The sequence below is a fragment of the Monomorium pharaonis genome, chromosome 9 (genome assembly GCF_013373865.1).
Source record: "Monomorium pharaonis isolate MP-MQ-018 chromosome 9, ASM1337386v2, whole genome shotgun sequence".
NCBI classification, from domain to species: domain Eukaryota; kingdom Metazoa; phylum Arthropoda; class Insecta; order Hymenoptera; family Formicidae; genus Monomorium; species Monomorium pharaonis.
Genome location: NC_050475.1, coordinates 12,888,546 through 12,914,270, shown reverse-complemented (window position 1 = coordinate 12,914,270; position 25,725 = coordinate 12,888,546). Strand labels below are relative to the sequence as shown.

The following is a 25,725-nucleotide window of genomic DNA, read 5'->3' as shown; positions in this document are numbered from 1 at the left end:
ATTGTATTGTATCGTATTGTCGAAAAAAAAAAAAAATGGTTTCTTCAAGGGAGGCGGTATGTTCTTTGTTATTCAAATTGTGCGCGGTGGTAATGGGACTCAACCCATAGTGGAATTAGATTTCTAATTCCACCATGACTCAACCGATCGAGGCGCCGCGCTCAGAGTAGGGAATGTTAGCAATACGTAAGTATGGCGGACGATCACAGTCAATAGTCGTGTCGTTCCCAGATTTCGTGCCATTAAATCAATATTTAGTCAAAACCATGGTATAAGTATAAGGGTATGCTCATTTCGTGTTCACTGCGCAGTTAAAGTGTGACGTCACATTCGGATAGACTCTGATTGGACTACAATAAAACATGGCGGCTTCCTGGTATTGTTTATATCCAGAGAAACGTGATGGTGAAAGATCGGGAATATTACAATGTCTTGTTCTGTGAAAGGTTGTGGCAATTATTATCGAAAAACAAAATTGCTTGATGGGAACAGTATAAAATATTTTTCGTTTCCGAAAGATTTTACGATCGCATGTAAGTGGTTAGCAGCATGCGGAAAACAAAAAGTGAACATTAAAAAAGGTAGGATTTTATATTTCTTGTAAATGTACAAATTTTTCAAAGTAAACTACATTTGTTTTTTATGTTCAGCTATGATATGTTCCCAATACTTCGATGCATTATGCTTCGTACAGCCATCGAAAGAAAAGTCTCTTTTCTATTCTTAAAAAAGACTGATAAAATTAAGACCAGATGCAATTCCCACGTTACGTTTAATGGTTGATGAGCCAGTGGAAGCTGTTCATTGTGATAAAAGATCATTGCCATTAATTGATACATCGGATATGTCAGAATCAACATGCAACGATACATCAATTTTGGAATCAAAATGCAACGATACAGTACTACCTGCCACATTTGATGGTAATATACTTGTGTCACAAGAAATTCAGTCGACTCCCAATACTACAGCGTTACCATCTACATCAAAGGATGTAACTGCTCTCTTGAAAAAACTGAGTTACAAATTAAATATTTAAAAACTTTTCAGTTTATTATACAAATAGTGAATAATGTCTTGTATACTTTCAGTAATAGTGTTGAAGAACAATTGGCGACGACACAAAAGGAGTTGCTTATGTACAAAGAGAAAGAAAGGAAAAATAACGAAAATGTGGAAACAAAACTGTACGAGATACTTGAAAGGATGTTTACTCCGGGGCAAATACGGATAATACTAAAGTCATGTAAGGACCATATAAAATGGTCTTCAGAAGATATAGCAAATGCTATGTCGTTACGATCTGTCAGTCCGAAAGCGTATCGATATTTAAGGAATGTTTTGCACATACCGCTCCCTGGTCTATCAACGCTCAGAAGGTGAGCAAGTTCTATCAAAGTAGAAACAGGTATTATATCGTGTGTGCTCGAGTGCATGAAACAGAAAGGAAAAGGTTTCAAAGATTATGAAAAATTGGTAATACTAACATTTGATGAAGTCTATCTGTCTAATAAAATTGCGATAGATCGCAAATATGAGCAGGTCGTTGGATCTCACAAAACGTGTCAATGTGTCATGATACGAAGCTTATTTTCTAATTCGAAACAGCCAGTGTACTATAACTTTGATGAACCTATGACTAAAAGTACGCTTCTGCATGTTATTTTAGAAATATATAATATCGGTTATACGGTTGTTGCTATGACGAGTGATATGAGTTCGAGTAATATGTGATTGTGGTCAAAATTAGAAATAGGAATTGCACCCAAAAATGTTACTTTCAGCATCCTGTTTGTATAGAACTAAAAATTTTTGTTTTTACAGATATGCCTCATCTCATTAAACTTGTGCGTAATCATTTCCTCGATAATGAGTTCAACGTGAAGTAATTGGACAACGGAGTAATTGTTAATAAAAAATGTTTGGAACGGATATTAGCTATTAATAGTAAGGATTTGAAAGTGGCATACAAAATATATCTCAGTACCATTTAGACTTGCAAGGTACTGAGCGACAAAAAGTACTTCCAGCTGTTCAACTACTGTCTGCTAATACTGCTTCTGCATTACAATGGTGTGGGCAAAACGGTTTTCTTGAAAATGTAGAGTGGATGAAAACATCATGTATGACCAAGTTGTTGAACGACTGGTTTGATATATTTAATTCAAAATCGATGTATGGCAATCATTCAGGAAAAAATGCGTACGGCAAAAACTTAGAAGAACAAAATGCAATACTTCACAAAGTGACGTCTTTCATGTACAAATTAAGAGTAGGAAGGCACAAAAGTTTAATATTATTTCAGAAAGGGTTTATCGTAAGCAATAATTCTTTGGAACAATTATTACCGTACTTAATCGAAAAGTATATTATGACTGATATTAAATATGTGATAACAAATAGGTTAAACCAAGATGTATTGGAAAATTTTTTTTCTTTTATAAGATCGAATGGTGGTGGTGCAAACGATCAACCATCAGCCTTAGATTTTAAGTATAGAATGAAACGTTACATATTAGGAAAATTTTCTACGATAACTTTCTGCAAAAATACAAATGTCACAGAAAGCGAACAAAATCTATGCTGTTTAATATCCGTTTAACAATAATAATAATAATTGTGAAGAGTATACTTTAAGTGAAATGTTAAGTCCGTACGCAAACGAAGAAGAAACAATCTATCATGTCGAAGAACAATTGTTAATGGAGAATGAAAGTAATGATAAGAAAAATTGCGTTCCATGTTTCAATTTAGTATATATTCCTACTTTAGAAGAAGAACAGTTATTAAAATCCTTAGATGAAATGGAAATTGTCGACAATATTGAAGCTCAAGGTTTACTATATATAGCTGGCTATGTAGCATACAGGTTCAAAAATAAACATGATACACTAGGTATTCAAACATGTGAGTTACCAACTAATAATGACCAAGATTGGTTACAATTCATTTCCCGAGGGAAATGCATGTACCCATCACCTGAGCTTTTAAAAGCTGCACATGTCATGAACAGAGAATTTTGTAAGTATCAGTTTAAAGCTTAGCAAAGACAAATTTATCTTCAAAAAACTTGCGAATAGAGTAGAAATTGTATTAAAACCTATTGAATTGCCAAGAGAAGTCTTGTTATGTCTTATTAGGACAAGAACCTACATTAGAGTACGAGAAATTAATCGAATTATTGCTTTAAAAAATAGATTTAAAAATAAGAAAAAAAAGTTAACCAAATTTACCAATAATAAATCTTTTTCATAGCATTTTTATATATGTTTTTATTATTCTTGTCATTTAACTATCCCTACAAAGTACATAGTTTCTTTCGAAGTTTCATACGAAAAATGTATTGACATTTTTATGTATTCGTTTTGTATACTTTTCTATATTTATTAAGTGTGTAATGTTTATTTATATTTATTAATTTATAAACTGTGACAAGATATTTATTAATTCATAAACTATTACTTCACAATAAATTCTTTCTTGCAAATTTAAAATTAAAATAATATATCTAACGAGAATGCTACTAACAAGCTATTTAGAATCAGCAGTTTTAAATTTACCGCTTATTTGTGACGTCACACTTTGGCAATTCTGATTGGTAGCATGCGCATGAGCATACCCTTGTCTTTATACCATGGTCAAAACTAGGTGTCAGTTCCTTGTATCTCTACTAACCGTCAACAAGAGCAAAGACGAAAACGACCCATAGGTAAGGTTAGAGAGTGCCGAAAAACACGGTAGGAATTGAGGGTTAAGAATCTTGTTAAATTTTATGTTTCAGACTACCTCGAGAGCTCAAATTACCTCCGCTAACAACATATTTTGGCCTTATGTTCATAAATCGTTAAATAAATATATATTTTTATGCAACAAAAAAATTGTTTTCTATTCTTTAAAAGTGTACCTTTCAGTGAAAAAAAAGTTTGTACCAATACATGCAATACTTAAAAAAAATTCATTAAAAATAACTTATTTTTTCGGGCGTCGCACTGTAATAGCCCCTTAAATGACCCATGTAAAAAATTTTAACCCTAAAGAGAATCAAATGTATGTAGAATACCCATACGCACACTCAAACGCACGCACGCACACACACAAGAAAATCAACGAGAAACTAAACATTAACCCTCTGCCTACACACGGGGTTACGGTAACCCCAGTCGATTTTAAAATGTTCGCTACTTAAAAGTATTTAGCAAGGGGACGCTGGAACCGGGGGGGGGGGGAGTTTGAACTGTGCTTTACTTATTCCTTTTTGGGCGTTGTGAATGTTCTGAAAACAACAGAAGTAGGAGCATCGAAAGTTTGTGTTGGGATTACAGTTACCCCGTGTGTAGGGAACGTAACAAAAAAAATGGAAAAGTTCCAAATTTGACGGGTAAGTAAAGTTATTTTTTTGTTCATTACGTATCATTTACGCATACAGTACTTATATATATTACCAATGTCATAATCACTTTGCGAAAATATGCTGCAATTGTAGCATTACAAATTAAAAATTTTTTCTATAACAAAATCTTTTGTAATAAATATTTTTTGTATTAATAATTATGTTTCTGTGTATTAATAATTGTTTTTTAAATAAATATTACTATTTTCTTTTACTATTGTGTTTAAACTGCATTCATTTTTTACTAAATTCACATTACGAAATAAATATATTTTCTGAACAAAATAAAAAAACTGACGATAGATTCTTAAAGTACAACTCTTCCCCTTTCCATTGATCACCATTTTAATTATCTTATATATTTTTTTCTAATAAATACAGGCGTTTGAAAAAAGGAAAATTTTTACAAAAATTTTTCGTTCCTTTCTCATTCTTTTCAAAAATCCTCTTCTTTTAATATCTTCGACTTTTCAGCCAAAACCATCACAATTCAGAGTTTTTTTTCCTTTCGATTAAAAAAAAAAAAGTTAAAATTGATTAAATACATTTGGAGATATAAGTCAACGAAATTTTGCGTAACCCCTGTGTGTAGGAATTGGGAGAAAAAGAAGGTGTGTAGGCAGAGGGTTAAATATTTCAGATGCAAAATCGCCGATTTCAATATTTTAACATTACTACACTTTTGTCCTCTAATGACGTAAGTCGTGATAAACTTTTCAGAGCATTTTCGTATACGTTTGATAATTTTTATATCTGTTTTTGTTACCTCACATGTACGTTATCTCGCGATATGTATACGGCAACTCGCAGAATTACCGACGCTTTGGCAAACTTAACCTTAATTAACTAATCTATAAAAATATGGTATGCAATATGTGCGGATCGATGTTTTCCATTCGTGAACGCACTCGTAGAAAATAACTGATCTTCCGCAGTTATTGCACAATGTACATACTATTTTGTAATAGTTACATATGAAAGATATTAACAATAATCGATTTTCGTTTAAATCGTATTGACGATAGTCAAACGTACAAAATAATTACAAATAAAATTTGTAATTAAATTAAAATAAAATAGTGTAACATACTTATTTATATTAAACAATAAATTCTTATATAAAACATTATTTGATGATTCTTGTTTTTGTTTAGTTCATTGCCCTTTGAATAAAACAAAATATACATAGGTTTTATTTGTATCAGACGATCATGACAACTGCTTTTGCCGTTTCTTATACATCTATTATACTTTTAACCCATAACATGGAATTGTAATTTAACCGTCTTTCTATTTTTATTCAAGAAATCAAGACATATGTAAGTTTTTTAATCTAAATTTTACTTTTTTTAAATTTCTAACATGTAAATACGTTTTAACTACTTTTTCATACATACTTCAATATATGTGCCTTCGTAACGTTAAAAATAATTGTTCTTTCAACTTTTCGCCTCCAAATGGAAAAATAGTGCTTCAACTAATTTTATAACTTGGCTAATCTGATACAATTGACCTTTGCTCTTTTACTGTGTTTTATTTTATTGACTCATTTGACTCATCATTACATTTAATTCTAATTGGTGTTTTAATTAATTTATTATTTTTTATTTAACTTAACCTTAGAACGGTAAACTTTTTTCTCCCTAAACATGGATTATATCATCGTATTTGTCATGAAAAACAGAAAGATTCATATAGCATAATATAGAATTTAGTCCATCTTGTCAATGGTAATAATTTTTAAAGTCGCCAGTAATGATTTGAAATAAACGAGACGTTTTTTAAGTCAACACAACTGGCAGATTTTATTGAATATTATATTTACGATGTTTCGGCCCTGCTTTGGGCTCTTTTCAAGTAATGTACAATCACATATAAAATTGTAACTCGTGTCAGCGAATCATAATTATGAGTGATAATACATGAACTAATCGTGTCATATAAAGATAACAGAAATTAATAATATATAATTTTTAAAAATATATTAGTACAAGAATATTAAGGGTGACAATGTATGTTTTAATTGGTACACAGTAATCGTCAGACTGTAAATATAATATTCAATAAAATCTGCCAGCTGTGTCGACTTAAAAACGTCTCATTTATTTAGTCCATCTTCATGCAGAATGCCTGAAAAGGAAACAACTTGTGGTACATTTATAATCCAGTGTGACGTTTGAGGTGAAAAAAATAAATTTATCATTCTAGGGTTAATTATTGTTACGTATCTTTGCATATTTCCATATTCTTTTTCCAACGTTTATGACTTGTACATTATTGTTAATAACGATTAATATGTTTATAAGCTACTGAAAGACTGGATATAGTCAAAACGTTTTGAAATTTATTAAATACTTGCATTCTAATAATTCTGTTTATAGATAACATCTTATGTAGCTCGCTTATTGATCTTGTTTTATATTTTGGCTGCTTATAACCGAGCATTATATCTTAACATTATTTGAACAAAAAAACATTATACTGATGCAAATTCATTGTATTGCAATGTTGCTATGATGTTTTATTACAAATTTCTATAAAGCGGACATTACATTGTAGCTACAATGCAACAATAATTCATGAACATTTCGCAGTATACAGTAGACTCTCGATAATTGGCCGCACGATAATACACCACTCCCTTTCACACACACGAATGCGGCTTTCCCAGATTCCTCCACTACGTCGATAAGTGCTGCGCGCCGCCTGCGGCCTAGCGTAACACACCCCTCCGCATGTGTGAGGTTACTTTTGCTTGTGTGCTTGCGACGTTATCAAAATAAACGCGCTTATAACTGTAATTATTAATTACGTAGTGCTTAATTGTGAAAATGTCAGAGAAAGACAAAGAAAATTGTAAAAGAAGAAAATATCAAAGCTACAGTATTTTACAGAAATTAGATGTAATAGAGGTTAGGATGTGACTTTGCACTGGCACAATATACATACGGACACTATAAACCCAACGCAGACGACTGCGCATCGTGTACACGCGAGAGAATGCAGTAATACGCTTTTTTCAAGAATTTTCCTCTTCTATAGCCCTGTTTTCGGCCAATTATCGAGAATCTGTAATTGCAATATTGTACTATTACAATGGAAGATTGTTACAATGTGGCTGCAATCTTTTAGTGCTGTTGTACATAGAAATATTTAAATGTTCCATTTCTTGTGCCTCTTATTACGCGCGCGCGGACGTTTGTTTCATAATAAAATCTATAAAATTTTTATTATAATATTTATAAAGAAAAATTTGATACATTTGATACAAACCCATAAAAATGACCTCGCACAAATTCATGTATCTTTTCTTTACTAATAGCATGTAAATTCTGAAATTCATGCAGTGCTGCAAATTTCTTTACATTTAATCCGTTCGGTGTAATAATATCAGGTTTGCGTTTGAGCAAATGTTCGGCTTCAAAACCAGTAATGTCCGAAACTGTTGTAAATACATGTGCTAGATGTGTAGCTGCACGTTCCATGCAGTATCTATGATATATCTGACGTTTTCCCGCTTCTTCATCAACACTGAACTGTAAAAAATATATTATTAAACACATTAATACATTATTTAATGTACCTAAAGCATACAGAACATTCCTGTAATGTTATAGTAACTTTGCAAAAATTCAGAGATAATATTGCTGAAATATTATATTGTATTTTATATTATTAAGTGTACAAATAAGTTTCCGTCGTTTGACAAAAGTTGGCGCCACCAGTAAGTTATGGTTAAAATTGTCAGATGTAGAACGCCATTATCGTAAGGTTGGACATCTGTGAACAACATAACCTTAAAATATTGGTGAATTTTTATCAGTATAATATATTCTTTTGTGTGCAAAAATGTCGAGTTTTGAGCCGAATAAGCGTCATTTGCGGGAACTTTTGATTTACTTCTTCAATTTGAAGAAATCTGCAGCTGAGGCGCATCGATTGCTTGTAGAAGCATATGGTGAGACTGCCTTAAGTGAGAGAAGTTGTCGTGAGTGGTTTCAAAAGTTTAAGAACAGTGAATTTGACATCGAAGACAAAGAACGTAGCGGAAGGCCGAAAGTATGAAGACGCGGAATTGGAAGCATTATTGGATCAAGATTGCCAAACGGAAGATGAACTTGCACTTGGACAATACTTTGAATAAATCATAAGTTCCGTTCTTTCACAATAAATGCCCAATTTTTTGATAAAAAACGGCGGAAACTTATTTGTACACCTAATAAATACATATCTATGTAGAACTTAATTGTTACAAAAAGTTTTCAATCTTTCACATTTCATGTGCAATATTTTTAACCCTTACCCAGTACACTTCAGTGGAATTTATAACCGATACCCTAAGTCTGTTGAAACCTATGGTGTAAGTTTTCGGCCGCCAGCAACAAAATGTTCTCAATGATGACTTATGCATACACATAAGTCAAGAGCCATGTTTATGTTGTCCTAATCATCGAGAGCATTTTGGTGCGGCTGAAAACTTACACCATAGGTAGGAACCCCAACAAACAAAAATGGTTGCCACAAAGAAAATATTGGCATTAGTGACTTAAAAAAATTACAGATTATTTTCAAAACATTTTACTTTGAGACGAAATAGTTGTTTTAATTAAAATTCGATTTTAAGTATATAAAAAAATTTTCACTGTTTGCAGATCTCTGACCCATGCAACAAATTCTTTTACTTCTGCCTGATAAAAATTTTTATTTGTATAAAATTATGTTTGTAACAATTATTCCAATCTCTTTTCCCTTTTCCTTTATTCTTTTTTTTATTTTTGCTTCATAATATTTTTTAATTAATATTTCAAACTTATTAAATTAAGTTATATCTTATTATTTTTATTATCAAAGTGTGCTATGTGCATATAGTGTAAATAATATCAAATAGTTATTGCAGTCTATTTTTATACTTTTCTCTTGATATACTTTGTTATATTAAAATTTGTATTTTTCAATATTAAAAGTATATTTTGCTTTATATTAATCTATATTTGCATTTGTAATAATGAAAATGTACGTACGCACGTACGTATATATGCTACTTTTGTTATATATATGCATTTATGTTTTATATCGTGTAACACGTTGGGTATTATGTAATTTAATCCGTAAGATTAATCTGTTTTTTTTACTATAATATTAAAATATAACGAAGAGGCAATTATTGAGTGTAACACGACTAAAGAAATAACGCAACACCATTTCTAGTGCGGCGCCTATAGCAAGAGATTATTATCACGTTTTGCTACTAATTGGAAATGGTGAAATCCATTCATATGTTATTACATATGAATGGAGTTGGCTTTTAATGCTCTTTAATTTTTGTCCTTACAAAATTTTCAAAATGTTGCAAAAAGGGGTGGAGGTAAAAATAAATATAAAATTTAAAATTTTTGAAAAATATAGATATACCATTGTAAAGAGCATAAAATGCCATAAAACTTTTGTATACAACATTTTTTCATAAACCTTACATCTTCAAAGATATTCGCCAGAAACAAAAAAAAGCGTTATTTTTGAAGGTTTCAATCCCTAAACATCGAGATACGCCGCTAAAAAAATACGCGTCAAATATTTTCTTATGTTCTACACATCCAAAGCGCATTAAAATCGGTGAGGAACACTTCCGTCAGTTCCCTTGTAAGTTATGAAATTAAAATATTAATCCGTTGTTTATATTGGAACAAGCGAACAGTAATGTAACTACGAGACTGTCCCGATTGTACAAATAAACAATCAGACACAGTCCCAATTGGACACGGTCCAGATTGTGCAACGCCCCAATCGGACACAACAGCGGTTAAACACATAGGTCGGTATTCATAGTCAGATCTTAAGTTCAAGAATTGTCTTAAGTCTAGCTTCGAGCCGACTTGAGACTTACTTAACCAATGAAATAACAGCATTGACGTCTCAAGATCGTGCTTAAGATGGGTCTTGAATAAGATTCGACTATGAATACCGGCCATAGTGTTTGAATCGGACACAGAATTAATTGCACATGGACCCGATTGAGCACTGACCTGTTTGCACACGGATCCAATTGCATACGGACTCGTTTCCGCACCGACCCGTTTGCACACGGACCCAATTGTACACGATAATTATGCATCGCAGATAGTACATGGGTTAGCGATTTGGACTAAGTGGATGTGGGAAGGGGCCAAAGCCCCCCTTGCACCCTCCGTGTGTGCGTACGTGCGTGCGTGCGTGCGCGCGAAGCACCACATAGGTTTGCAACTTTCCACGCAAACTGGCAAATATATGCTATGGGTAGTTTGGATGAGCTGAAAATTGTAATTTTGACTCAGAACATCTCAATATTGGGTCAACATTGTTTTTGCATTATTTTGCGATGCGGAATCGTATCGTGTGCAATCGGGTCCGTGTGTAAACGAGTCGGTGCATAAACGGGTCCGTGCATAAACAAATCCGTGCAAACGAGTCGTTGCGCAATCGAGTCCGTGTGCAATCGAGTCCATGTGCAATCGGATCCATGTGCAAACGGGTCGGTGTACGATTAATTCTGTGTCCAATTCAAACGTTATGTGTTCGATCGCTGTGGTGTTCAATGCTGTTATTTCATTGGTGTCCAATAAGGTCTGTGTCCGATTAAGATTATGTCTGATCGGGGTAGTGCGCAATCGGGACCGTATCCAATCGGGTGCGTGTCTAATCGGGACTGTGTCCGATTTGGAAATACTACTGTGTCCGATCATTTATGTTGGTATTATTATTGTTGAATGTATAGGTACATCTTTGAATATATAAGTATGAACTGCCAGTGTCCCACTTTTCCTATTCACTTCTGTACTGATATCCATAGCCAACATGAGATTTAGGTTCCGCCGCATCGACCAAAAAGCGGAAAATATAAACGCATCATAAAAAGCATTAACTAAAATAAAATATATTTTATATTCTATAACTATTGTTCTTAGTTGGATTGTATATTTAAGACCGTAACTAATAAAATAATTCTTGTAATATGTGAAAATAAACTAAAAATGATTGTAAATATAGACTCTAGCTATGAACCTCAGTTTACAAATAGTATATAACATAAATATTAAAAACTAAAAATATTATAGACTTAAATGAAAACAAACTAATAAAAATAAAGATAATGTAATGTCAGAAAATAAATTTAAAGTGTAAATAAGTTACACAAATATATATAAAAAACTTTTATTGTTAAATGTAAATAATTAAAATATAGTATATGTATTTAGATATTTAAAATTAAAATATATTTAATAAAAAAACGTTTTAATAAAACAAAATTTTAACATAAGATTTTTAATACAATATAAAATATATAATAAATAATAATAGTTGAACATTATTCTTCGAAATAACTTAACAAAAACTATTATTTTTCAATATATATTGAAAAAAAAAAATAGTTTTTGTTAAGTGTTATGTCAAAGAAATGTATTATACATTTTTTTAAAGTAATATGTTTTCTATAATAATATAATTTTATTTTTAAAAATAACTGAGGAATTAATTTTATTAATATGTATCTGTGGTTTTCTATTATGCTAAAAATTTCCATAGTTTCATAAGAATGCGTATTAAAATTATTAAATAAATACATTTCTTAATGCATCATTTTATTAAATACATTTGAAGCATTTTACTTTTTATTTATTCTAAAAAAATTGAAAACTTGTGCTGCAACGATTATTATTTTGTACGTATCTAATCGTGTATATCAAAAAAATAACTTTGTGTATTATTTTTATCACTGGAAAAAAAACAGTAAAAATGTTACTTTAATCAACATCTATTTTATTAATACTAATAAATAATTCTGAATACTGTTGACAAACTCCAAACGCTCTGAGCACAGGCTTCATAACAGCTGACGTTATTTTAGTTCTCGAATTTCTCAATTGGTCAATGGTGGCGCGACACATCTTAGCTACCATTCTGAAGTTAGCTACTGGCAGTCCATACTTATATAGTCAAAGAGATATATTTGTATTTTCTGGTATGTGAGGCACCATCTGTGTTTGGTGATTGAAGGTACTGCGAGTGAGATGAGCCTGCGTTTCTTTGTTATATTCACTTTCAGTCTGTACCTAAGCACGTTGTCAGACAAAAAAGGAAGCTGTGCTAGTAATATAATTATCTACACAAGAATAAATAATTATCTTGATATATACATATATGTAGGGGATATTCTCTATCAACGGCCCCCCCTTCCTTCCATTACAAAAAAATCTTAAAAATTTCTGCTAGTGACTAAAATGTAGCTCATAATCTCAACTTTCGATAGCACTTTGACGTTTTAAAAAATCCAATACCGCACTTCCAATATAGTGACTAAAAACTGTGTACACACCAAAAAATTTTACTTATATGTGAATTTAATTCGAATCATGATAAATTTCTACGGAAAAACTATTTTCAAGGGTATTCAAGGGCGCTCTTTCGGAATCCGGCGTCAATTTTTTATTTCATAGATTTCTAAGGGTTGAAAATAAGGGCGAAAGGCGTGATTTCACGATTTTTCAAGTTTTTTATTATTACTTTCTTGTCTGCCATCTTGAATTTTGAAAAAGTAATATCAGATTTGTAATCAGCGATTCCAGAAACTCCAACATTTTAAAGTTTATGAAGATTAAAGCCTTTTTCACTTTGTCTACCATCTTGGATCTGCCATTTTGAATTTTGGAAAATTGAATGGGGGTAACAAGATATGGTCATTTTTTTACCAAAATTCAATATAAGCATGCAAAAAAATGTTGAAAACGACATATCACACACTCTGCATCTGTATTATCAACATTTAAAAAAAAATCTACCCCGTACTCCTAATTTTCATTCTGAGAGTCGAGAAAAATAGAGAACGTATGGATTCTCCGAAAACTAATTGAAATATGTAATAGAAACTTTTTGTTTCACTGATTGATAACAGAATTTAAAGAATTGCGAAATCACGCCTTCCACCCTTATTTTCAAACCTTAAAGATCTATGAAATCAAAAATTGAAGCCAAATTGCGAAAGAGCACTCTCGAATACCCTTAAAAATGGTTTTCCCGTAGAAAATTCATCATAATAATAAATTCTAAATAAGTAAAATCTTCTGGTGTGTATTTTCCAGCTACCATATTAAAGCAGCCATATTGGATATTTTAAAACGCCAGACTGCTTTCGAAAGTTAAGGTTATGTTGTGCCCCTGACCACGGGATACGGTATCGGGGATCGCTGCTGTAAACTTCCCGGCGTCATGTACCAGAAAGATAATGCCGAAAGTGGTTTAAACACTATATATTTACTTTCAACTGAGTTACAAGTCTTTGTTAAATATAAAACCCAGATAGCACAGGACGTCCTCAGGATCATCCTGAATATGTCCCGGGATGTCCTGGGATCTTGTCAGAATATAATAGTTGTATTATTGTAAATATTTTATGTATAAATTTGACTTTTAAAGTAAGTTTAGAATGTTAAATTCTGTAATAGTATTAATATAAATTGAAATTTTACTCATGTCTTGAGGACATCCTTGGGATGTCCTGAGGATATATGTATTCTAGCTGAAAACGTTATTCTTAAAATATTGTATAAAGAGTTTCATTAGCTACAAAATGTCTGAAAATAAACTAAATATAATGACTGTATAAATACCAGACATTTTAGATAGCCCAGAATGTTCTAAGAATATGATATTCTGAAAGTCCTCAGGACGTCCTAAGAGAGTCCTCAGGACATCCTACGAAAGTCCTCAGGACATCCTAAAATAGTATTCAGGGACATCCTGGACGTATAGTAATTTTTGAAAAAGACGGGTAAATTAATATAGCAAGTGAGAAATCTTTGAATATCGTACGTATTTCTAGAATGTATTGCAAAATCAAATGTGTAAAAATGTTGACTTCAAAGTTAGATTGAATGTCTACATTTATTGAAACAATATGGTATATTAGCAATACTAAAAAATTATAAAAGATGACATTAAATAATTTTTTTATTTTATTTTATACAAACGGCGCAAAAACAGTTTTTTTAATAAATTATTCCACATGCTATTTCGCGCGCATATGTAAAAATGATTTTAAAAAACTGTAAAACTTTATATTTATTTATAAAAATATAAGTTAACTATATATGTTTCATCCTTCTGACAACATCTACTGTAATGATCAATAACAAATATGTATGCATAAACAAGAAATACTCATGGATCATCACGAAGCGTTAGGAAGCGTATGGTCTTCGAAGTCGAGCATCGTCGGCGATGGTTGATACTTGGATGGGTGACCGTTTTCTCGGATACAGAGATTAAACATGCTTTAACAGGTACAACTGTCGCTGAAACATGTATAGTCTCTTCTTCCTCTTACAAAATTATCGTAGAGATAATTTGAACTTTTAATTTTTTGTTAAAGTTTTTTTTCAATTCTCAAAAACTGTTAAAAATACTTAGAAATATTTAAAAAATTTTCTAAATTAATCGGAATTTTTAATTTTTTAAATTTTTCTGAGAAACGTTTCAATTCTTATAAAAAAATCGATACATTTATCAAAAATCCTTAAAAAAAAAAAAAAAAAAAAAACTGACAAAAAGTCATTGTTTGCTATTCCTGAGGATGTCCTGAGGATGTCCTGAGGAAATCCTATGGTATCCTCGGAACATCCGATGGACTGTCCTCAGGATGTCCTGAGGACTAAAAAGTGGCGCTCGTTTGCTATTCCTCAGGATGTCCTGAGGACGTCCCGGGATAAAATCAGGATGTCCTCAGGATATCCACGAAGTCCGTCCTGAGGACGTCCGTGTGTTATCTGGGAACCCATATTAAATGGTACAAAAAGGTGTTATGACGAGCGACATAGGTTCAGATTATCTAACTTTAGAAACATCTGGCCAAAAAAGCATCGCACTACCAGAAAAAAGATGTAAATTTCAAACGTCTATATACGTATTTTTACGAGCATCTCGTTTTGCGTAAAGACCTATAATCAAAGATGCGCCAATGGCCCCTCACCATGACTGCTATCCATCATCTTGTACCCATACGGAGACTGGATGGGGGCTGGTGCCGGGGGCTGGGGTCTGGGGCTGGGGTCTGGAGTAGTGGAGATAGTAAACAATGCGAGCCTGCTCCAAGTTGTACGCAGCCATATAACAGATGCAAATTTAATTTTTCTTGTTCTTCCTGAGTGTATCGTCAAAATATAGTGACCTTAGAGTGCAGAGATTGAATTACCTTATAATTTCTGACACATATTCTTTTAACCTATACTGCTCAACACAAAGCACTCTCCCCTCTTCCTCGCCCAGCGTGGGTACGCAATGGCGGATAAACCATGTGACTCAAGTGACCAATCAAAATTGTTTTCGCCATTGGCGAATCTTTGATTATAGGTCTTTAGTTTTGCGTGGAAAGTCGCAAACTCGTGTAGTGCATAAAATGCTTTGCGCACACGCACCCCCCCACACACACACGCACGCACGCACACGCATACACACACGGACTTTCGGCCTCCTCCCGCATCCGCACCAAGTCGCTAACCTATGCAATTTGTTTTGGAAATCTGCAAACACATGTGAATGTGTGTGTGTACATATATGTGCGCGTGTGTTCCCAATCATGCAGTGTCCAATAATGCGCGTCCAATCGAGCCGTGTCCAATCGTTACGTGTCCAAATGGGATACTCCCGATTATGATGAAACAATCGACAAAGAAACTTTGGAGCAAGTGATCAAACAGTTTTTTGAATGCGTATTCACGGTAGTGGCTGTAGCATCAGATTTGGGAACTAACGAACGCAAAGCTATGGAACAAATTGAATATTGGAACAGGCAAAGATGAACATTGTTATTTTAAACATCTAAGTAACGATCAATATCGTATTTACGTTTTTTCTGACGCTCCCATATGATAAAACTGGCACGAAATCACTTTGTGGATCATGGATTTCTTTATAATAAAATTCACATAACCAAGAATCTCTTGCATTTACTTTTGAGAACGATAGCAAGAACAGATTTGAGAATTGCCCATAAGTTGATACAAAATCATTTAGATGTAAAAGGCCCTCAACGTCAAAATGTGAAACTGGCCGCACAATTGTTTTCCAACAGTATAGCAAAAGCTACTCAATCTTGTGCTGCAAAAGATCTTGCTAATTTTGAAAATTGCTGTGCAGTTAGTATGTTGGAAGTATACAATAAGTGGATCGACATTTTCTACAGTAGAACGATGTATGGAAAAAATTCAGAATTTCACGGATTTGGCATTCAACTTGAATCTCAATGCCAAATATTGTAAGAAATGTAAGAGTTCGTCACAAACATGACTGTTTTCGGGAAGAAATCTTCCTTTTCAGGAGGGTATCGCGCTATGTTGTCGCTTGTTGCCAAATTTATTTGCATATTTGAAAATGACCTCTGGTCAAAAAAAATCCAATTTCTCATGACTTGCCGACTAAATCAAGATGGATTGAGAATATGTTCTCTTCGTGATATGGAGGGATATAATATTTTAATGCTATAGATCTACAAAATAGACTTCGATGGTATATTCTTGGGAAACACTCCACAGCTCTCTTTTCGGTTCGGCCAAACATCGTTCCAGACCCACTCGACTTGAGTTTGACGGAAGTACAAAATTTTTTGTGGACAAAGATTTTCGAAGGAAAATCTTTCATACTCTGTCTCACAATAAAATGAAGATAAACTTTTGATAAATATGAGTTCGTTAGAATCTCCAAAAGATGGTGAAGAAAAAGAGGACTGTAAAATAATAAAAAATGAGTAAAATGACGTATGTGGATGATAGGCAATCTGATAAAAACTGATTGTATTATAAATTACTAAAGCTTCTTGAAGGTTTTAAAGAATCCATTAAACAAAGTAATGATTTTAAAGATTAATACCGAAGCAAAATATACGAACAAACTCATGTCCTGCTATAATATTTCTATGATAGAAGTATTACCATACATGTTATAGCAACAAAAAGAGAGTTGAAGGGAATTTTCTTCATCATCATTTTATTTATATTGTTAATGGCACCTGCCGTTTAAAATTAATTATACATAATTGAATAAGATTAAATATTTATATGCATTTTTTAAAGATGGTGGAGAAAAAGAGGACTATAAACTTGTTTTGTGTAGTATTAATTGGAGAATCGCCGGGACAACCTTGTCAGAAGGCTCGACAGTTAAGCGGGTCTCTCAAATAATATATAAGTCCACCAGTATCGAAAATAATATTTAATTCACTCGTACAATACTCCTTCAGAAAGCGCAAATCAGATTAATTTCGATGCATGAATCAATCGCAGATCGTGCCCTTTCAGCACATCAGTCAATGCTCGCGGAAGAGTTCGCAACTAGAAAGCGCGCCGTAGAGCAGCGCGGTAATAGCCGAATACGATTAAATGCTCGTATACTGTCGTTACGTATTGAATTGTCAAAAACGAGTTACTCGATTGGCGGTTGAGAATGATCTGCCAGGCCGTCGGCTCCTCGCTTTAGCGCAGAACACTCGAATTCCGTTGCTGCGCAGGAATGTCGGAACGTGGTATGCGCGTGTTAACACAATGATTTCCGGAATGCCTTAACTACATAAAGCAGATAAATAATACAGAAAGTTCGTGTTTAATGCCGAAATTTAATTCAATAAATCAACCGAAAATCCCGCACAAAACTAATAAAAAATGAAATGAGTAAGATAATGTATGGATAAGAGCAATCCGATGAAAACTGATGATTGTGAATTACTGAAGCTTTCTGAAGGTTTCAAAGAATCCATTAAACAAAGATTTTGACGGTTAATAAAACGAATCATCATCATTATTTTATTTATATTGTTAATGACATCTATCATTAAATTATTTTACATGTACTTTTTTTCATTACCAGTTTCACAGTTCTACGACTATGAGCCAACAGAAGAAGAAATGAATCTTCTTGAAAATTTCAATAAAACTGATGACCGAGAATGGATCTGCAATTGAGGCTTAAAATACATCGCGGGATATGTTGCCTATCAGTCCAGGGACAAGTATTCCTTTTTGGGAAATTCAACAAAAGATTTAGGATCGCTGGATAACTCGGAATATATGTTATCGGGTTTGTATCCCTCTGAAGAATTTATCAAACTGTAAAAGATTATGAACGATGTATTTGTGTGTGTGTGTGTGTGTGTGTGTGTGTGTGCGTGTGTGTGCGCGCGCGCGTGTGTGTGTGTATGTAAAGAATTTCACAGACCGAATCAACTGAAACTAAAAATAAAACATTTTTCAAAAAGTGGCAGATCTTATAAGAGAAGAATGACTCCGTTCCTCGTGATGCTCTTTTGTGTCTGGTGCGCACGAGAACGTACATCAAGCTCAGAAAATAAAATATAGAAATTCGAGAACAAAATAGGTTTAAGAAAACAACAAAAAAAGTAGGAAAGACAAAAATGAAGAAAATGTCCAATAAAATTATTTAACTAGCAATGAATGTTTCGTTCATATTTGTTTGAATGTTTAAGTATAATATTCAAATAAACCGCTAGTAATGGCCGACAATTGTGCAGCGTTCTCTATTGACTGGTTCAACATGATGCATATTGCCTCACCTTATTTCCTTCCACCAATGTCTACCCAAGCACATTGTCAGACAAAAGAGTAAACTGTGCCAGTAATATAATTATCTCTATAGAAATAAATAATTATCTTGATATATATTGTGACATAACGTCTGTAGGCTGTCGTTCGTTATAACGAGCGCGTGTGTCCGATTTTGCTTTACCACACAAATCCTGCGTTCTCCCGCCTCGGGAGTAGGCGCATTAGCGTGGCGCATTTTATTTTGTGTTCGTATATTGTTTTGGGTGCCGTCTTTCTGCTTAAATTCAGTTATTTTCAAGGTCTATAGATGAACGATAGGAGGAAAAGGAAGATCTTCGCATGAGCGCTATTTTGGGGCTACAAAGTGTATGTATGAGTGTGTGTTGTACTAGAAGAGTGAGTGAAAAATAGGAAAGGTGAAATTGATGTATCGTATTGGTCCCGCCATGTTGGAGCCAAATGTATAAATATAAATGCAAAGACCTTTTTTCCCCTTCCGTCGTTCATCTACTACTTGATTATTTCATTTTAATCTGATTACATGTTCAGTGGTTAACCATCGCGGCGTTGCGAGGGATTATCTATTGTACAGCGTACGTTCTCCAAGAGATAATTTTGTTAGCGGGAGGTCACGAACTTGGAGCGTGCCACGCAAGCTGTAACCTGTTGTAGATTCCGGCCGCCCTTGACTATCCTCGCGTTCGAAACTGTGGCAACAATTTAAGTGCGTCTGTACAATATCAAGACATGCGCAAAGATAGAAATCGCATCGCGATTATTGTACTTGTTCTTTTCCCGGCTTAATGGTTAATTCAAGCAAAAATCGGTTTCGTGAAGGTATACTTAAATTATTTTTTATAATTAAAAATTTTTTTCATTTAAAAATTTTTTAATAAAAAATCATAAATTATAAATCTTGTTAGATTAGCTCCTTGACGTTTTATCTAGATACGTGGAGAATTAATAATGTAGAGAACAATAAATCTGGCTGTTAAAGTTATGAAAGAACTAAACGAATCGCAACGCCTCCGAGCCCCTTAAGCCTTAATGAATCGACCTTGTTACAAATTCAAAATTGAACATCTCGGCATCTAATTGCCCTAGCACAAAATTTCAAAAACGGTTTGAAAGATTTGAAACCATACTTTTCGAAATTTGTATCGACATTGCAGGCAAAAGTTTTCAAAATGATGGATGACAAGGAAAGTGCAAGCAAAGTTGATAAATAAGTATTCGAGCTTGCGACAACGCGTGGCGTAAAGTAGGTGTCATAGCCCAATGGGACAAAAATCCTCTAAAAGTATACAGTATTATCTTTAAAATGCTTTTTTACGGAGCTTGATACAATAATTTTTTGCTGAGTTATGCAAGTTTAAAGAGAAAAGCTATTTTTCAATTCAAATTTTAATTACTGCAAAAAATGATCGCATCGAACTCTGTAAAAAAGCATTTTAAAGCTAATGCTCTATATTTTCATTTGCATTTCGTTCTATTGGGCTGTGACACCTGATTCATGCACCGCCGAAAACGCAGATCTTTATTTATCAATTTTGCATCCTCTAACTTTGTCATCCGCCATTTTGAAAAAAATAGCCACGCATAATGGCTATTAAAATATTCTTAAAGTGGACACTTCAAGCTTTATTTTCCTTTTCAAGAAAATTTTTTATCTTTATTATTTACCAAGTTATGATCATTTAAAATTTTCCGAAATTTTAAGTGTACCGCTTTTTTTGCTGCTGAGTGTACATATGTATATACATAAACATGTATGTATATATCTATATATATACATATATCGCACAGTTAAATATTTATATACACTGAGCAATAAAATTAACGCAACAAAAATTTTTACCAAAATTTTACTCAACTTCAAATAATCGTAACTTCGCGAAAACTTATCGTATTGGAAAGTTATTTTTTTTATTTTAAAGCTTGAAGTCTCTACTTTAAAGAGCATTTGTCAGATTTTGATCCTCTCCTTTTCCCTTTTCGGCATCTCTTCAAAAGTAAAAACGTGTTTTGTCTTAAAAAATTTTTATACTTTAACGCGCTCCATGGAGTGCAGTGAATTTTTCTCGTAAATTTTATAAAAATTATCGTAAAATATGAACTTTTCCCTACAAATTGAAAAAAAATTAAAGTCTGTACGATTTTTTTTGGCGGAGTTATTAAGACTTTAAGAAAAAATTGTCATTTTGATTTTCATCGCTTATTACTCGTGAATAGATCAACGTATAGCGTTCCGCAAAAAAACATTGGAAAATTGAAAATTTGCACTTCCAAATATTAATTGATAAGTTGGGAAAAGCGCTTAGGCAAATTTGGCACAAAATTCCGCAGGAAATTATTGAAAGGTGCATAAACATATAAGAACGTTTACAAGCAGTAATTGATTAAAGAACGTTAGTGTTTATTATTGGGGAGTAATCGTTCTATAAAACTTTGCTTTAGCGACGTGATTGGATCTTTCTTCACGACAATACATTGAAATAAATAAAAACCGTAAAATATGCGTTTTTTTACGTAATCTTTGAAAATGCGATTTGTTGTTAGAAAAAATAAATCTATGAAAAAATTAATAATAGCATTTGAAAGTGCAAACTTTCAGCATTCCAATGCTTTTTTGTTGAGCGCTATACGTTGATCTGTTCACGAGTAACAAGCGATAAAAGTCAAAATGACCATTTTTTCTTAAAATTTTAATAACTTCGCCCAAAAAAATCGTACAGACTTCAATTTTTTTCAATTTGAAGGGAAAAGTTCATATTTTACGATAATTTTTATAAATTTTACAAAAAAAATTCACTGCACCCCATGGAGAGCGTCAAAGTACAAAAATTTTTGAAGACAAAACACGTTCTTACTTTTGAAAAGATGCCAAAAAGGAAAAAGGAGAGGATCAAAATCTGACAAATGCTCTTTAAAGTAAAGACTTCATGCTTTAAAATGATAAAAAGAACTTTCGAATAGGATACGTTTTCGCAAAGTTACGATTATTTAATTTTGAGTAAAATTTTGGTAAAAATTTTTGTTGCGTTAATTTTGTTGCTCAGTGTATAATGCTTACAATTTCTACATACATATACATATTACATATACATGTACATGTATGTATATATATATGTGTATACATATACATATCAGGGTGTTAATAAACCTTCGCATAATATTTATACCATCGTGTTGCCCACGAAAATCGAAGACGAAAAGCTCTCTAAATTTTTTTGATTCCATGCGTACAGTTTTTATAATTATTGTCGGAAAATAGTGAAATATTGCCAATGTACGCGCGGTGGGAAACAAGACGATCGTCGTCGCTTGCCGCGAGGCGAGGAGAGCGCAAACAAAATTCATTGCTATTCGCAACGTTGTTCGTAACGATAAGCGATGGGGACTAAGGTTGGTCGACGATAGCTCATAACTCGAATTTTTCATTTTTAAACTATACTACATAAATTGCGAAGCTAAAAAAATTAAAAGTTGATTGAAAACATTAAGAGAATCATTTCATAGTATTTTTATTGATATACTTGAATTTTAAATCAATGAAAGCGAATAATTCGTTGGAAATCCACTACAGTTTACGCTCTTTCGTAATTTTGCAAGCTTATCAGAACTGTATGTAAAATTAATATATTTTGTTATTATCCTTATACTAGCAGGTCACTTTACAGTTTTCGGAAGATGCGCCATAGTATTTTTAATGAACTACAGTTTTAAATTAATAAAACTGAATAATTCATTAAAAGTCTGCCGCTTCCGATTTTTTCTCGCAATTTTCCAACTTTATCAATTAAATATGTAAGGTTAATATTTTTGGCCACATATTTTATACTTGTAGACCATTTAACAGCAAAGAATGTCATATTAGTTTCATTAATATACTTGAATTTTAAAGAAATAAAAGCGAATAAGTCATGAACAATTAATTGTTTCCTATTCGTTTTGGAAATTTTGCACGTTAGAATAAAGTCCACAAATTGTGAAGTCCGCTGTTTGTGAAAACATCTACTTACATTTTATAAATAAACAAAATATATTAATTTTACATACAGTTCTGATAAGCTTGCAAAATTACGAAAGAGCATAAGCTGTAGTGGATTTCCAACGAATTATTCTCTTTTATTGATTTAAAATTCAAGTATATCAATGAAAATACTATAAAATGATTCTCTTAATGTTTTCAATCAACTTTTAATTTTTTTAGCTTCGCAATTTATGTAGTACAGTTTAAAAATTTATGTAAAAAATTTTAGTTATGAGCTATCGTCGACCATCCTTAGTCCCCATCGCTTATCGCTACGAACACCGCTGCGAATAGCAATGAATTTTATTTGCGCTCTCCTCGCCTCGCAGCGAGCGACAACGATCGTCTTGTTTCTCACCGCGCTCGTGTTTCCGTTATAGCCGTGCGTACATTGGCAATATTTCACTATTTTCCGACAATAATAAGAACTGTACGCATGGAATCGAAAAAATTTGGAGAGCTTTTCGTCTTCAATTTTCGTGGGCAACAATATGGTATAAATATTATGCGAAGGTTTATTAACAAGGTTTATTAAGTATAAGGCAGTTTTTTACTTTAACCCATTACTTCCCAAGCGGACATTTTATAGTCGATTGGTTTTCGGCTCAGAAAAGTAATAAGATCACATGAAAACTTAAAACAAAATATGCTCTTTTACGTAAAAAGAGTTGCTCTTTCAGATTCCGGGGTCAAAATTTCAAAATTTTTTATTGGAAATTAAATATGGCGGCTCAAAGTTGATATAAATTTTTTCATCGACTATTGACTTTTTATAGTAGAAAACTTCGAAAAATTTTGTCCATGACTGTTGTAAACGATTGAAGTGACGGAGTTTGCCTCTTTAAAATATAAACTATGATTATTAATTGATTTTTTTAAATAGTTCAAGTAGTTCAAGATGGTGGATGCAGTATAGCGTCCAAATACATGGAAATCATATTTTATTGCGATATATGTGTGTGAATAATCATTTCTCACATTTTCGAGGTCGCTGAGTACGAATCTTTGGTCAATTAGTCATTTTTCAAAATGGCGGATACAATATGGCGTCAGAATACACGAAAATTAGATTTTGTTGCAAACTATGTGTATTATATTACATCCGCCATTCGAAAGATATAAATCAAACTCAAGATTCGTATTCAGCAACCTCAAAAACATATACAATCAGTACCCACGCACATAGTACACAGTAAAATATGATTTTTGTGTATTCTGACGCCATATTGTATCCGCTATTTTGGAAAATAAAAAACAGACCCAAAATTTGTTCTCAGCGATCTCACAAATACATAAAATAAGTACTCGGAGGCATAGTTTTTAATAAAGTATGATTTTTATGGCATATTGTATCCGTCATTTTGAAAAATGAGTAATTGACTAAAGATTCGTACTCAGCGATCTCGAAAATGTGAGAAATGACTATTCACACACATATATCGTAATAAAATATGATTTCCATGTATTTGGACGCCATACTGAATCCACCTTGAACTACTTGAACTACTTAAAAAAATCAATTAATAATCATAGTTTATACTTTAAAGAGGCAAACTCCGTCACTTCAATCGTTTACAACAGTCATGGACAAAATTTTTCGAAGTTTTCTATTATAAAAAGTCAATAGTCGATGAAAAAATTTATATCAACTTTGAGCCGCCATATTTAATTTCCAATAAAAAATTTTGAAATTTTGACCCCGGAATCTGAAAGAGCAACTCTTTTTACGTAGAAGAGCATATTTTGTTTTAAGTTTTCATGTGATCTCATCACTTTTCTATGCCGAAAACCAATCGACTATAAAATGTCCGCTTGGGAAGTAATGGGTTAAGGGGTTACACCAACCTAGCGGAAAAAAAATTCGATTTTTTTAAATTACATTTTCTTAAAGCTTCAAGTTTCGAGAATATATCCTGAAAGTTTTATGTTGATATCTGAAAAAATGCCGGAATTACAGAGAGTTGAGTAAAACGGGATCGAGCGTTCAAGTGCTCGAATTAGAACAATATCAACATAAATCGCCACTGGACGATGATGTGATTAAAGCCATTCGTCCAATATTTTAAAACAACTTTCTAGTGATAATTTACTGGAGAAATGCGTCGGTGGATTTACGCAAAACGTTAACGAAAGTTTGAACAATCTGATTTGGCGCATAGCGCCAAAAGTGCAGCACAGTTGTGCAAATTGCTGCCAATATTGCTGTATACACATTTAATGAAGATGCTGCCGCATATTTATTAATAATAATAAAAGAATTGTGCTGCATATTGCAAAAATCAAGACCGAGCGCGCATCGATGTGGCTGAAGTACGAGCGCAGAAGGCGACGCGCGAAGAAAGGATTGCTCGCTGTCAACAAAAGTCTTCACAGAGCGCTGCTGTTATTGATGTGGAAGGAATCTCATATGGCCCCAGAATTGTCGACTAGAGGTAAAGTGCAAAATTCGGCTATTAACAATAGTAGAACTAAACTTGAAACTTTAAACGCGTTTTTCTCAAAACATGGTTTTCAAAGTCGGTGACCACCAGATCTCAAAAACTAATCGATGGATCGTTTTCAAATTTTTACACAATACTCTCAGAAACATTCTTTTGTCGGTGACGATCTATTTTTTTTTAATCGGTCTTCATTAAAAATTAAAAAAATAAAAAGGACAAAAATTTTTCGTTTTTTTTTAAATTTCAACTTCAACTTATCGCCATTTTGTAACAAACAAT

General features: G+C 32.8%; 1 protein-coding gene and 1 long non-coding RNA gene across 5 annotated transcripts in view; one reads left to right on the top strand and one right to left on the bottom strand.

Annotated features, from left to right (window-relative positions):
• The window catches only part of LOC105832697 (glycogen [starch] synthase), a 97,933-nt gene that overhangs the window by 20,771 nt on the left and 51,437 nt on the right, over positions 1-25,725 (bottom strand). For both annotated transcript variants that reach the window (XM_036292476.1, XM_036292475.1), the window contains one exon: positions 7,664-7,926. In XM_036292476.1, the coding sequence (XP_036148369.1) occupies positions 7,664-7,926 (263 nt within the window). The remainder of the gene's footprint in view (positions 1-7,663; positions 7,927-25,725) is intronic.
• LOC118647458 lies at positions 1,405-25,545 on the top strand. 3 transcript variants are annotated; one of them, XR_004964733.1, is made up of 3 exons: positions 1,405-4,378; positions 18,278-18,487; positions 25,290-25,545. It is a non-coding gene; the product is annotated as an uncharacterized LOC118647458 (long non-coding RNA). The 3 variants fall into 3 exon arrangements; XR_004964732.1 differs by lacking the exon at positions 25,290-25,545 and adding an exon at positions 18,666-20,568; XR_004964731.1 differs by lacking the exon at positions 25,290-25,545 and having other exon boundaries at positions 18,278-18,646.